Below are 15438 nucleotides of genomic sequence, written 5' to 3'. Positions count from 1 at the left end.
CACCATCCAGTTCAAACCCGAGTCCAAGCTCATTTTGTTGCGATTTTTGATCTCCTTGCTCAAAAGCACCTCTCACAAAACTGCTTGGGGGGATTGTTCCTTGGTATGTGACTCCTCCATTGGTCCAATTAGTTTTTGTTCTAGTGCTCTATTCATTACAAATTTGTGCTGCCTAGGTGACCATGTTCTTGAGCTTGCATGTCAAATTTGTATGGTTCCAAGTAGTTCTAATGCATGATATAGGCTCTGGGCACTTGTAGGAGTTGTTGCTATCAATTTTGTTGAGCTTGGTTCACTTTTATTTGAAGTTACTAAAAAAATTCAGAAATTTTTCAGAGGAAGAAATATGTTTAGGAAAATGTACCAAGGTGGTTCTTCAAGGAAGCAAGGACCCAGGCTTGCAATGCGTGATGCTGACGATGAGCCACCAAGGGATGCTCCAGTGCGGCCTTGTGAATGGCCTTCGGAGAACTTTATGGATCGAGTGGGAATTAAGGAATAATTTAACGCATATTTACGTAACGCTGATCTTGTGAGCTTCGAGGAAGAAAAGTGCCACCAGTACCACTATCTCACTAGTTCCTTTGTGAGGAGGTTTGAATTTTCATCTTCACGTAATTCTCCAACTGTCCTGTTTGATCTTTATGAAAAATCTTAAACTATGGACTTAGAGGATTTTACCACTGCTTGCAAACTTCCACAATGGGGTAGTGCTAGTGAACCCCGCAAATCTGAATTTAGAAATTTCCTTGCTAGTATAACTGTGGGGGAATCTAGAGACATAGCACAAGCTACCATAGGGAGCATTCATTTTCCTGCTATACATTATTTTGCTCTCTTCATAGGTAGGTGCATAAATGGTAAAGATGAAGCATGTCATATGTGTGTCCCTGACCTCAGTATTCTTAGGAGTGTTGTGCTAGGAGACAAATCTTATAATTTGGGAGCCATTATTGCATGTAGGTTGCATCATAATAGATTTAATGGAGATTTCTTTGGAGGAATTTATGCAACTCGCTTAGCTGATTTTCATGGTGTAACCATATGTAATGATGATATTGAATTGCCTCCTGCTTACCTAGACTTTGATGCTATGGTTCACCACCAGTTTGTCGAGAGGAATGAATCACCTCTCCAGTATCGCTTAATCTTTGATAGACGTCGTGTTGTCCGTATTACTCTCCCTGCTCCTGCCTTCTTTGATTATTAGGCAAAAGGAAGACATTTTATTACCAGAGAGGAGGCAGATGAGTACGAGAGGAGGGCGGAAGCAGCTCGCCGCCACCCTGTAGCTCAAGAGGTGATAGCCGCTGCATCGCAGTACGACCCCAGCTACAACTATGGATATCCTCCAGGCCAGCCATGGCCATAGACTAACTTAGGCCAAAAGCCTAAGCTTGGGGGAGTATGTATTTCTCACCGACATTATATTCATGTTCACACACTCATTGCTAGATGTTGGTGCTCATACTTTTTCATTGTATCATCCACTAGTTTATTTCCTTTTTATGCTTTCTTCTTGTGTGTTTAATAAACCTTAAGAAAAACCAAAAAAATAGTTGTAGCTTTTAGCTAGTTTTAATTTACATGCTTCTAGTAGTAATTAAAAAGAAAACCCAAAAGATTTCATGTTCTTCTTTTGCTTGTTGGGAACTTTCCCGTGTAAATAGTTTCATTTCTTTTCTTTGGGGGTCGATAGGAGAAGACCATGATTAAATTGTTGAAGTGGCTCTTATATGAATTATTGTTGATTTAACCAAGAGCCCATATTGCCTTGTCTTCTCCTGTTTATTGAATGCTCGCAGATTCCAGCTTAGTCCAGTGCACGCGCACTATTATTATTATTCACATCATTCGGTCGTGCAAGTGAAAGGCAATTATGACGATATATGATGGACTGACTGAGATGAGAAAAGTTGGTATGAACTCGACCTCTCTTGTTTTTGTAAATATGATTAGTTCATCGTTCCTGATTCAGCCTATTATGAATAAACATGTTTGCAATGACAACTAGAGATCATAGTTTCTTATGTCATGCTTAATTAGCTAGGAGCTTATAATGGTTTACCTTGCATGCCAACATGCTATTAAAATGGTTGTGATGTGGTATGATAGGGTGGTATCCTCCTCTGAATGATTTAAGTGAATTGACTTGGCACATGTTCACGCATGTAGTTGAAACAAAATCAACATAGCCTTCACGATATTTATGTTCATGGTGGATTATATCCTACTCATGCTTGCATTCGGTGTTGATTAATTTTAATGCATGTTCATGACTGTTGTCGCTCTCTAGCTGGTCGCTTCCCAGTCTTTTTCTAGCCTTCACCTATACTAAGCGGGAATACTGCTTGTGCATCCAATCCCTTAAACCCCAAAGTTATTCCATATGAGTCCACCATACCTACATATATACGGTATCTACCTGTCGTTCCAAGTAAATTTGTATGTGCCAAACTCTAAACCTTCAAATAAATATCATGTTTTGTATGCTCGAATAGCTCATGTGTCAACTAGGGCTATCCGTATCTTCCATGTAGGTGGGCTATTCTCAAGAGGAGTGGACTCCGCTCCTCACTCACAAGAAAGTGGCTGGTCACTGGGATGCCCAGTCCCATGCTTTATACAAATCAAATCATAATAATTGCAGACAAAACTCCCCCTGGGACTCTTGTTAGTTGGAGGCACTCATTGTTTCGAGCAAGCCATGGATTGATGCTTGTTGGTGGAGGGGGAGTATAAACTTTACCATTCTGTTTGGGAACCGCCTATAATGTGTGTAGCATGGAAGATATCGCCATCTCTTGGTTGTTATGTTGACAATTAAAGTATACCACTCAAAATATTATTCACCTCTATTTCAAAACCGAGCTCTGGTACCTCTACAAATCCCTGCTCCCCTCTGCGAAGGGCCTATCTATTTACATTTATGTTGAGTCATCACCCTCTTATTAAAAAGCACCAATTAGAGAGAACCACTGTCATTTGCATTCATTACTGTTAGTTTACATTGAGCATGGCTTGACTGGATCTCTTTTACCATGAATTACAATGTCTAGTCAGTCCTTGATCTTTGAAGGTGCTATGCATTTCTGTTTTGCGGTCTCAAAAAGGGCTAGCGAGATACCATCTTGTTATATCATATTATGATTGTTTTGAGAAAGTGTTGTTATCCGAGATTTATTATTATCGCTCGCTAGTTCATTATGCCATTGATATGAGCGTTATTGTGAATATGGTTAGTTTATAATCTTTGCTGAAAACTTGAATACGGGCTTTACATATTTACAACAACAAGAGCAAACAGAGTTTGTAAAAGTTTTACTTTATCACTTTCAGTTTGTCAACTGAATTTCTTGAGGACAAGAAAATGTTTAAGCTTGGGGGAGTTGATACGTCTCCGTCGTATCTACTTTTCCAAACACTTTTGCCCTTGTTTTGGACTCTAACTTGCATGATTTGAATGGAACTAACCCGGACTGACGTTGTTTTCAACAGAATTGCCATGGTGTTATTTATGTGCAGAAACAAAACTTCTCGGAATGACCTGAAACTTCACACAATTACTTTTTGGAAATAATAAAAAATCCTTGCAAAAGATGAAGACCAGGGGGCCCACACCCTAGCCACGAGGGTGGGGGCGCGCCTGCCCCCCTGGGCGCGCCCCCTGCCTCATGGGCCCCCTAGGGCTCCTCCGACCTCAACTCCAACTCTATATATTTGCTTTCGGGGAGAAAAAAAATGAAAGAGAAGGATTCATCGCGTTTTACGATATGGAGCCGCCGCCAAGCCCTAAAACCTCTCGGGAGGGCTGATCTGGAGTCCGTTCGGGGCTCCAGACAAGGGAATCCGTCGCCATCGTCATCATCAACCTTCCTCCATCACCAATTTCATGATGCTCACCACCGTGCATGAGTAATTCCATCGTAGGCTTGCTGGATGGTGATGGGTTGGATGAGATTTATCATGTAATCGAGTTAGTTTTGTTAGGGTTTGATCCCTAGTATCCACTATGTTCTGAGATAGATGTTGCTATGACTTTGCTATGCTTAATGCTTGTAACTAGGGCCCGAGTGCCATGATTTCAGATCTGAACCTATTATGTTTTCATGAATATATGTGAGTTCTTGATCCTATCTTGCAAGTCTATAGTCACCTACTATGTGTTATGATCCGGCAACCCTGAAGTGACAATAATCGGGACCACTCCTGGTGATGACTGTAGTTTGAGGAGTTCATGTATTCACTATGTGTTAATGCTTTGGTCCAGTACTCTATTAAAAGGAGGCCTTAATATCCCTTAGTTTCCGCTAGGACCCCGCTGCCACAGGAGGGTAGGACAAAAGATGTGATGCAAGTTCTTTTCCATAAGCACGTATGACTATATTCGGAATACATGCCTACATTACATTGATGAATTGGAGCTAGTTCTTTGTCACCCTAGGTTATGACTGTTACATGATGAACCGCATCCGGCATAGTTCTCTATCACCGATCCATTGCCTACGAGCTTTCCATATATTGTTCTTCGCTTATTTACTTTCTCGTTGCTATTGTTACAATCACTACAAAATACCAAAAACATTACTTTTGTTATCATTACCTTTTGCTACCGTTACCACTACTATCATATTACTTTGCTACTAAACAATTTACTGCTGATATTAAGTTTCCAGGTGTGGTTGAATTGACAACTCAGCTGCAAATACTTGAGAATATTCTTTGGCTCCCCTTGTGTCGAATCAATAAATTTCGGTTGAATACTCTACCCTCGAAAACTATTGCGATCCCCTATACTTGTGGGTTACCAAGACGCCTAATAAGTAAAGTAATAGGTCATCGGTGATGGGGCAAGCTGTCTGGAATATGTCTTCACATCCTTGTAATGAAGTGGCGAGGCCCTACTTGTCCAACAGGGCCACCTGAAAGAGGGTCAGCCGCCCCTTCCAAGGCTCTCAGGTGTGCATTCTTCACCACATCATCTGGAATTACACACAAAAGTTATATACCACATATGAGGATGTATCACTGGTACCTGATCAATGGAGATTAGCAAATGATCAATGATGCACTATGCTTACCAGTGTTTCGGACCGTGCAATGGCAGTGTAGCCCTTCTCCACGATATTATGTAAGTGCATCACTTTTGGTTCGAACAATGTGGTACAAGGATGGATATTGTGCTCAGAAGTTTCTTTTGGATGAAACATATAATGAAATCTTGTATTATTTCGAGTGTACAACTATATCGTGTGTGCATATATTCTCTTGTGTGCCGATGAATAATAATGTGCATTTTTAAAAAGGGTCAAAAGGTTTAGGTCTTCTCTTTTATGTGAAACGTACTTTGGGTTCTAGATGTTGTTGTTTCTTAACTAATGATATTATGGGCTATGCTATTGACAATAGTTTTCATGTTACTGTTGTTTACGCAACTCCAAGACCAATATACAACAAACTCATTGCAGCTTAGCTAAATAGAAAAACATGTCATTGATGGATGGATCACCGGCACATCGAACACTTCTGGTCCACCTCATGGAAGACTTGTGGGATCCTTCTATTGGAAGAATATTAAAATAATAATCCTAGAAATGTAATAAGTTGTCAATTGTTCAATTGGTCAAGGAAACTCTATTCTTTTTTGGATTGGTAAATGTAATATTTTGCCATGCATAGACAATTTTGAGAGCCGAATTATTTTGTCATCAATGATAGAATCTCAGTCCAGCAAGTTCTGTCCATGATTACAACATTTTGTGCATCGCGTTTCGAAGATAAGGAATTGGCTGAATTTCTCTTGCATCTTATTTTTGCCTTTTCCCCTTGTAAATATGTTACTTTTACTTTATATATAAAAATACCATAGGACGATCATTCTATGGTTCTAAGAGCAACTCTAGCATTGTATGCTCCATATGTATTTGGTGGTTGGCCAGGCAATGTGCAAACTTAGAGTCATCATATCAGCCTTAAAATTTAGGAGTGATACGTCTCCAACGTATCTATAATTTTTTATTGTTCCATGCTATTGTATTATCTGTTTTGGATATTTAATGGGCTTTAATATGCACTTTTATATTATTATTGGGACTAACCTATTAACAGAAGGCCCAGTGCAAATTGGTTTTTTGCCTATTTCAGTGTTTCGTAGAAAGGGAATATCAAATAGAACATCCATTTTCAAGAGGTAGCAAGGAGAAACTCATCAATGGAACATCCATTTTTCCCAATCTTCATTCCATCCCCACGTGAGGTGGGATACCATGGGAAGTTTCATTAATGCTAAACAGTTTTGCTGGATGGATTGTGCTTGAAAAGTTGGCTTCGACGCCAAATAGAGAGGTTAGGAGGCTAGATATAAGGATGCTCCATAATGCATGGCGATAATGACCCATATGGCGACTTTGTTAGAGTGTCTTTTTACCTCAAGCCTTCATATTGACAATTATTGTAAAGTTCTGAAACATATGGTGACAATTATTGTGAAGCATAGTATGACATCATGGGCACATATGGCCGAAACATGCCATCTTGCCATGGTTGCTAATGGTGAAGGAAATATGCCCTAGATGCAATAATGAAGTTATTATTTATTTCCTTGTATCATGATAAATGTTTATTGTTCATGCTAGAATTGTATTAACCGGAAACATGATACATGTGTGAATACATAGACAAACAGAGTGTCACTAGTATGGCTCTACTTGACTAGCTCGTTTATCAAAGATGGTTATGTTTCCTAACCATAGACATGAGTTGTCATTTGATTAATGGGATCACATCATTAGGACAATGATGTGATTGACTTGACCCATTCGGTTAGCTTAGCACTTGATCGTTTAGTATGTTGTTATTGCTTTCTTCATGACTTATACATATTCCTATGACTATGAGATTATGCAAATCTCGTTTACCGGAGGAACACTTTGTGTGCTACCAAACGTCACAACGTAACTGGGTGATTATAAAGGTGCTCTACAGGTGTCTCCAAAGGTACTTGTTGAGTTGGCGTATTTCGAGATTAGGATTTGTCACTCCGATTGTCGGAGAGGTATCTCTGGGCCCACTCGGTAATGCACATCACTATAAGCCTTGCAAGCATTTTAACTAATGAGTTAGTTACGGGATGATGTATTACGGAACGAGTAAAGAGACTTGCCGGTAAAGAGATTGAACTAAGTATTGAGATACCGACGATCGAATCTCGGGCAAGTAACATACCGATGACAAAGGGAACAACGTATGTTGTTATGTGGTTTGATCGATAAAGATCTTCGTAGAATATGTAGGAGCCAATATGAGCATCCAGGTTCCGCTATTGGTTATTGACCAGAGACGTGTCTCGGTCACGTCTACATAGTTCTCGAAGCCGTAGGGTCCGCACACTTAAAGTTCGGTGACGATCGGTATTATGAGTTTTGTTTTTTGATGTACCGAAGGTAGTTCGGAGTCCCGGATATGATCACGGACATGACGAGGAGTCTCGAAATAGTCGAGACATAAAGATCGATATATTGGACGACTATATTTGGATATCAGAATGGTTTCGGGTGAGATCAGGAATATACCGGAGCACCGGGAGATTATCGAAACCCCCCGGGAGGTATATGGGCCTTATTGGGCTTTAGTGGAAAGGAGGGGAAAGGAGCAAGGGAGGTGATGCGCCCCAAGCCCAATCCGAATTGGGAGGGGCCTCCCTTTCCTTCCTCCATCCTTCCTCTTCCTTCCCTCTCCTACTCCAAGTTGGAAAAGGGGGAATCCTACTCCCGATGGGAGTAGGACTCCCCTTGGCACGCCTCTCCCTTGTCGGCCGCCTCCTCCCCCTTGATCCTTTATATACGGGGGCAGGGGGCACCCCATAGAAACACAATTGATCATTGATTCCTTGGCCGTGTGCGGTGCCCCCCTCCACCATAATCCACCTCGATCATAGCATAGCGGTGCTTAGGCGATGCCCTGCGTCGGTAGCATCATCATCACCGTCACCTCGACCGATCCAAGTACCGAACGCATGGCACCTTCGAGTTCTGCACACGTTCAGCTTGATGATGTCCCGCGAGCTCCAATCCAGCAAAGATTCAGAGGAGAGTTTCGTTAGCACGACGACGTGGTGACGGTGATGATGATGCTACCGACGCAGGGCTTCGCCTAAGCACCGCTACAATATGATCGAGGTGGATTATGGCGGAGGGGGCCACCGCACACGGCTAAGGGATCAGTGATCAATTGTGTGTCTATGGGGTGCCCCCCCTGCCCCCGTATATAAAGGAGCAAGGGGGAGGAGACAGCCGGCCAGGGAAGTTGGACTAGGAAAGGGGGGAAACCTACTCCTAGTAGGAGTAGGAATCCCCCCTTGTGGCGCGCCCTAGGAGGTCGGACCTCCCCCTCCTCCACTCCTTTATAGATGGGAGAGGGGGGCACCCCATAGACACACAAGTTAACAATTGTTTTACCCGTGTGCGGTGCCCCCCTCCACAGAAACACACCTCGGTCATATGTTTGTAGTGCTTAGGCGAAGCCCTACACCGGTAGCTTCATCATCACCATTAACATGCTGTCGTACTGACGAAACTCTCCCTCGTCCTCAGCTGGATCTAGAGTTCGAGGGACGTCACCGAGCTGAACATGTGCTGAACACGGAGGTGCTGTACATTCGGTACTTGGATCGGTTGGATCGCGAAGACGTTCAACTACATCAACCGCGTTACTAAACGCTTCAACTTTCGGTCTACGAGGGTACGTAGACACACTCTCCCCTCTTGTTGCTATGCATCTCCTAAATAGATCTTGCGTGATCGTAGGTAATTTTTTTGAAATACTATGTTCCCCAACAATGGTATCAGAGCCAGGTCTATATGTAGATGTTATTTGCATGAGTAGAACACAAAAGAGTTCTGGGCGTGGGTATATATATATTGCTTGCCGTCGCTAGTTGTTTCTTGATTCGGCGGTATTGTTGGATGAAGCAGCCAGGACCGACATTACATGACCGCGTTCATGAGACTGGTTCTACCGACATGCTTTGCACACAGGTGGCTGGCGGGTGTCAGTTTCTCCAACTTTAGTTGAATTGGATTCAATGAACAGGGTTCTTTCTGAAGATCAAAAAGCAATCACTATACCGTGTTGTGGTTTTTGATGCGTAGGTAAGAACGATTCTTGCTAAGCCCGTAGCAGCCACGTAAAACTCGCAACAACAAAGTAGATGACGTCTAACTTGTTTTTTGCAGGAATGTTGTGATGTGATATGGTCAAGACGTGATTATATAAATTGTTGTATGAGATGATCATGTTTTGTAACACAGTTATCAGCAACTGGCAGGAGCCATATGGTTGTCGCTTTATTGTATGAAATGCAATCGCCATGTAATTGCTTTACTTTATCACTAAGCGGTAGCGATAGTCGTGGAGGCAATAGTTGGCGAGACGACAATGATGCTACGATGAAGATCAAGGTGTCAAGCCGGTGACGATGGTGATCATGATGGTGCTTTGGAGATGGTGATCAAAGGCACAAGATGATGATGGCCATATCATATCACTTATATTGATTCCATGTGATGTTTATCCTTTATGCATCTTATTTTTCTTAGTACGGTGGTAGCACTATAAGATGATCTCTCCCTAAATTTCAAGGTACAAGTGTTCTCCCTGAGTATGCACGGTTGCTACAGTTCGTCGTGCCGAGACACCACATGATGATCGGGTGTGATAAGCTCTACGTTCACATATAACGGGTGCAAGCCAGTTTTGCACACACAGAATACCCGGGTTAAACTTGACGAGCCTAGCATATGCAGATATGGCCTCGGAACACTGAGACCGAAAGGTCGAGCGTGAATCATATAGTAGATATGATTAACATAGTGATGTTCACCATTGAAAACTACTCCATCTCACGTGATGATCGGACATGGTTTAGTTGATATGGATCACGTGATCACTTAGATGATTAGAGGGATGTCTATCTAAGTGGGAGTTCTTAAGTAATTTGATTAATTGAACTTTAATTTATCATGAACTTAGTCCTGATAGTATTTGCATATCTATGTTGTAGATCAATTGCTCGCATATAGCTTCCCCGTTTTATTTATGATATGTTTCTAGAGAAAACTATTTTGAAAGATGTTAGTAGCAATGATGTGGACTAGCTCCATGATCTGAGGATTATCCTCATTGTTGCATAGAAGAATTGTGTCATTGATGCACCGCTAGGTGACAGACCTATTGCAGGAGCAGATGCAGACGTTATGAACTTTTGGCAAGCTTAGTATGATGACTACTTGATAGTTTAGTGCGCCATGCTCCACGGCTTAGAACCAGGAATTCAAAAATGTTTTGAAAGCCACGGAGTATATAAGATGTTACAAGAGCTGAAATTGGTATTTCAGACTCATGCCCGAGTCGAGAGGTATGAGACCTCTGACAAGTACTTTGCCTATAAGATGGAGGAGAATAGCTCAACCAGTGAGCATGTGCTCAGAATGTCTGAGTACTACAATCGCTTGAATCAAGTGGGAGTTAATCTCCAGATAAGATAGTGATTGACAGAGTTCTCTAGTCACTACCGCCAAGTTACTGGAACTTCGTGATGAACTATAATATGTAAGGGATGACGAAAACGATTCTCGAGCTCTTCGCGATATTGAAATCAGCGAAGGTAGAAATCAAGAAAAGCATCAAGTGTTGATGGTTCACAAGACCACTAGTTTCAAGTAGAAGGGCAAGGGAAAGAAAGGGAACTTCAAGAAGAATGGCAAGCAAGTTGCCACTCCCATGAAGAAGCCCAAAGCTAGACCCAAGCCTAAAACTGAGTGCTTCTACTACAAAGGAAATGGTCACTGAAAGTGGAACTGCCCTAGATACTTGGCGGATAAGAAGGATGGCAAAGTGAACAAAGGTATATTTGATCTACATGTTATTGATGTGTACTAGTGTTTATAGCAACCCCTCAGTATTTGATACTGGTTCAGTTGCTAAGAGTAGTAACTTGAAACGGGAGTTGCAAAATAAACAGAGACTAGTTAAGGGCGAGGTGATTCCAAGGTTGATAAGATCACCATCGCACACTCCCTTTACCTTCGGGATTAGTGTTGAACCTAAAATAAATGTTATTTGGTGTTTGTGTTGAGCATAAATATGATTAGATCATGTTTATTGCAATATGGTTATTCATTTAAGTCAAAGAATAAATTGTTGTTCTATTTACATGAATAAAACCTTCTGTGGTCATACACTCAATATAAACCTTCCTAGGAGGCCGGCCCTCCCCATCCTCCACTCCTTTATATACAGGAAGGGGGCACCCCATAGACACACAAGTTAACAATTGTTTTAGCCGTGTGTGGTGCCCTCCTCCACAGAAACACACACATCGGTCATATCGTCATAGTGCTTAGGCGAAACTCTGCGTCGGTAACTTCATCATCATCGTCAACATGCCGTCATGCTGACGAAACTCTCCCTCGGCCTCAACTGGATCTAGAGTTCGAGGGACGTCACCGAGCTGAATGTGTGCTGAACGCAGAGGTGCCGTACGTTCGGTACTTGGATCGGTTGGATCGCGAAGACGTTCGACTACATCAACCGCGTTACTAAACGCTTTCGCTTTCGATTTACGAGGGTACGTAGACACACTCTTCCCTCTCGTTGCTATGCATCTCCTAGATAGATATTGCATGATCGTAGGTAAATTTTTTGAAATACTGTGTTCCCCAACAAATGGACCTGGTGTATAAACTATAATATTTTATGTTGTATCATGGCTTATATGACAATGATAGGTAAATATTATAATATATATTTTTCAAGAAAGGACGCTTATATTAATTGGTGAGCCAATAAGAAGGAGATAAAAAATTCAATGCCACGACTTTGTAATCATCAAACGGGCATGCATGCAACTAAACCGACAATGAAGCAAAACAGTAAAAGGAGCACGTGTCAACTAGAAAAGCACTCCCGCTAAAGCACTTGAAACGTTCCAAATCGACCATAGCTTAGCCGCTTTAGTTTTTGTATATATCACTAGTACCTGATCAGTGGGGATTAGCAAATGATGAATGACGCACTATGCTTACCACGGTTCTGGACCGTGTCATGGGCAACGTAGCCCTTTTCTAGGATATTGTGTGATCGCATCACTTTTGGTTCGAGCAATGTGGTTCATGGATGGATACAATGCTTAGAGGTTTCTTTTGGATGAAACTTATAATGGAATCATGTATTATTTGGAGTGTACAACTATATCATGTGTACCATGAAGGTTTTTCTATATTCTCTTGCCTGCCGATGAATAATAATGTGCATGTTCCATGGTTTTTTTTAGGTTAAGTACTTGTTTCTAAAAAGTGTCAAAAGTTTTCCATCTTCCTTTTTATGCAAAACGTACTTTGGGTTCTAGACGTCATTGTTTCTTAACTAATGAGCATATGGGCTATGCTATTGACATTAGTTTTCATGTTACGGTTGTTTATTGAACTCCAAGATGAATATACAACAAGCTCATTGCAGCTTAGATAACAAAACATGGCATTGATGGATGGATCACCAACACATCGAACACTTCTTACTCCACCTCATGGAAGACTTGTTGGATCCTTATGTTGGAAGAATATTCAAAGAATAATCCTAGATTCAAATCAGTTACTAATTGTTCAACTAGTCAAGGGAACTCTATTCTTTTTTGGACAAATAAATGGAATATTTTTCCATGCATAGACAATTTCGAGAGCTGCATTCTTTTGCCATCAATGATAAATTCTCAGTCCAACAACTTGTAATCTGCTAGCTTGGAAGATCATTTCCATAGACTTGTCTCAGTCTAAGATTAGAATTTTTTACGCATCATGTTACCAAGACACGGAATTGGTTGAATTTCCATTGTATCTCACCTTTGGCTTTCTCCTCTTATAAATATGTTACTTTTATTTATATATAAAAATACCATAATAAACATTCTAGGCTCAGATGGTCAGCTTTTTTGTGATGAAGCCATCCCACTAGAGTTCAAGTTCTGTACTTGGCATTGGTGCTCGCGTTTTTCCGGATTTATTATGAAGTTCTGAAGCATATGACGACTATGTTAGAGTTGCTCTAAGCATAGTATGACATAATGGGCACATATGTCTGAACAAATGCCGTTTTGCCGGGGCTACTAAAGGATCTGGTGCATAAATCACAATATTCTACTTTTTTATAAAGGATCACAATATTCTACTACCTCTGTAAGTTAATATAACACATTTTCTGACACTATTGATTTAGAGAGGTACTCCCTCCGTTCCGAATTACTCGTCGCAGAAATAGATGTATCTAGATGTATTTTAGTTCTAGATATATCCATTTTTACGACGAGTAATTTGAAACGAAAAGAGTAGTATGTATGTAGTATCATGGCACAGAGGTAGGTAAAGATCATAACAAAGGACACTTATATTAATTGGTGAGCAAATAAGACGTAAATAAAGAAGTCAATGCGACGACTTTGTAATAATCAAACGGGCATGCATGCAGCTAACTTGACCAAGGTGCCCATGGAGTTGTCAGGACATATCAGCGCCACGACGGGGTAAGATACCCTTGTCCTGAAGGCTGGTGACCGTGTCGTAAAGACACTAGCTCGCCGGCGTGATGCTTACGCCGAGCTCCATGATCCTCCGACTGCTGAACCGGCACCCTTTCTTCATCTCGCTCGCCCCTTCCTTGCACCTCGTGGGCACGGGGTACTCCGGGAAGAACTTGGCGAGGATACCACACACCTCGCCGCGGTGCAGTGTGCGCCCTGCACAGAGGTACCGGCCATGCGCGTCGGGCGTCTCGTACGCACGCGTGTGCGCGTCTGCAACATCCTGGACGTGCACGTACGCCTGTGCCGCGTTGGCATACGTCTGCAGCGAGCCATCTAGATACTTGGCAATATGCCACGTGCTGGCATTCACCGCCGTCTGTAGCAGAGGGCCCAACGCTAGAGACGGGTTGATCACCACAAGGTCTAGCTTCCTCTCCTTGGCAAGCTCCCATGCCGCCTGCTCCGCCACCGTCTTTGCATAGCAGTACCAGTTCTGCATATGCTTACTTGTCAGATGCATGTCATTTTACATGTATTTCTTTTAGCATGTATATGGTGCTTCTAACATACACGAGTGAGAGTTAATTAAGCTGACCTTTGTGTTCTTGCAGAACTCGAGGTCGCTCCAACATGTCTCGTCGGCCTTCCCATCAAGGGTGCGGCGAGGATCCATGTACACGGCGCTGATCGACGACATCATTACGACACACCGGATGCTGCCCACCTCTGCCGCGGCATTGATCAAGTTTCTCGTCCCATTCACCGCCGGCTCGATCATTTTTTCCTGCACCAATTCATGAATAAACCATTGTCAGCTGCCGTACATTCGATGTCAGCTGCTAGTACTCCAATGTGGGTAGGGCTGAAGAACTAAGTAAAGTACCGGGTCATTGGTGACGGGGCATGCGGTGTGGAATACGCCTTCGCATCCTTGGAATGCAGTGACGAGGCTCTTCTTGTCAAGCAGGTCCACCCGGAAGAGGGTCAGCCGGTTCGTAGCCCCTTCCAAGGCTCTCAGGTGCGCATTCCTTGTCATATCATCTGAAATTACACGGAAGTTAAATATACATTATACAGTTATATACTCCTTGTACTAAAGCAGCGTCAGTTAATATGGATTAGAGGAAGTACATGAAGTATCACTGCTACACGATCCAATGGAGATTAGCAAATGTTAGCATGGTGCCCTGCGCTTACCAGGGTTTCGGACGGTGCCGTGGACCGCGTAGCCCTTCTCCAGGAGGAGCTTCACTAGCCAGGACGCGATGAAACCGCCGGCGCCGGTCACACAGACGGTGCGTCCGCGGCCAGTGGCTGCCGTGTTGACACGATCAATTCCCATGTCTCAATTTGGCAATTTGCTGAACTAGGAGATGCAGTGAGCAACAGAAGTATGGATATGTATCTATGTGTGTGTGTGTCTCGACTTCCAAGTTCCAAACTGAGGTGTGTACTGCTGGGAACCGCTCTGTAGCCGGTATATATAGGGCCTGGATGGCGTGTGCAGTTTGGCAGCCACATCCCACTTGCCATATCCGACTTGCCATATTTGTTTCTTTTTTAATTTGGGTCAGCTGTAAGTCTGCTTCTCTGTCCAATGTAACGTTGTGGCTATGCGGTTCCTATCACAGGAAAACACACAGTGGCTGGATCAGATTAAGCTCAATACTCTATAGAACAAGCATCCATCTTGCCTTCATGCGTATCGTGTGTTGATTGTACAATACGCACGCGTATCATGTGTTGATCATAATTCGACGTTAAGTGTATAGCAGTTTCCACGAATATATTACTGGGAACGAAAGCGCGTGTAAGTGCGAATATCCAATTCTGAGCCTGGCCTCATCTACACCCGGAAAAGAAAT

At 42.5% G+C, this 15438-nt stretch overlaps 1 protein-coding gene across 1 annotated transcript; it reads right to left on the bottom strand.

The window, feature by feature from the left end:
- Positions 1–13382: 13382 nt before the first annotated feature.
- On the bottom strand, positions 13383–14915 carry LOC119297004 (cinnamoyl-CoA reductase 1-like). Its single transcript, XM_037574976.1, has 4 exons — positions 14771–14915; positions 14457–14614; positions 14169–14357; positions 13383–14066 (listed from the first exon to the last, which is right to left on the bottom strand). Exons 1-4 carry the CDS (start codon positions 14913–14915, stop codon positions 13620–13622), a joined length of 939 nt encoding a protein of 312 aa, XP_037430873.1. The 3' UTR covers positions 13383–13619.
- Positions 14916–15438: the final 523 nt, after the last annotated feature.

Source organism: Triticum dicoccoides, chromosome 5A (genome assembly GCF_002162155.2).
Source record: "Triticum dicoccoides isolate Atlit2015 ecotype Zavitan chromosome 5A, WEW_v2.0, whole genome shotgun sequence".
Lineage (NCBI taxonomy): Eukaryota > Viridiplantae > Streptophyta > Magnoliopsida > Poales > Poaceae > Triticum > Triticum dicoccoides.
This window is presented reverse-complemented; position numbering and strand designations above follow the sequence as displayed.

What these genes read in the sequence shown, in the direction of transcription:
- LOC119297004 (XM_037574976.1), bottom strand. Translation starts at nt 14,915, where the DNA reads ATGGGAATTGATCGTGTCAACACGGCAGCCACTGGCCGCGGACGCACC. An exon ending in GCCCCGTCACCAATGACCCG is followed by an intron (nt 14,358 to 14,456) that starts GTACTTTACTTA and finishes GAATTGGTGCAG; the next exon opens with GAAAAAATGATCGAGCCGGC. An exon ending in AGTTCTGCAAGAACACAAAG is followed by an intron (nt 14,067 to 14,168) that starts GTCAGCTTAATT and finishes AAGCATATGCAG; the next exon opens with AACTGGTACTGCTATGCAAA.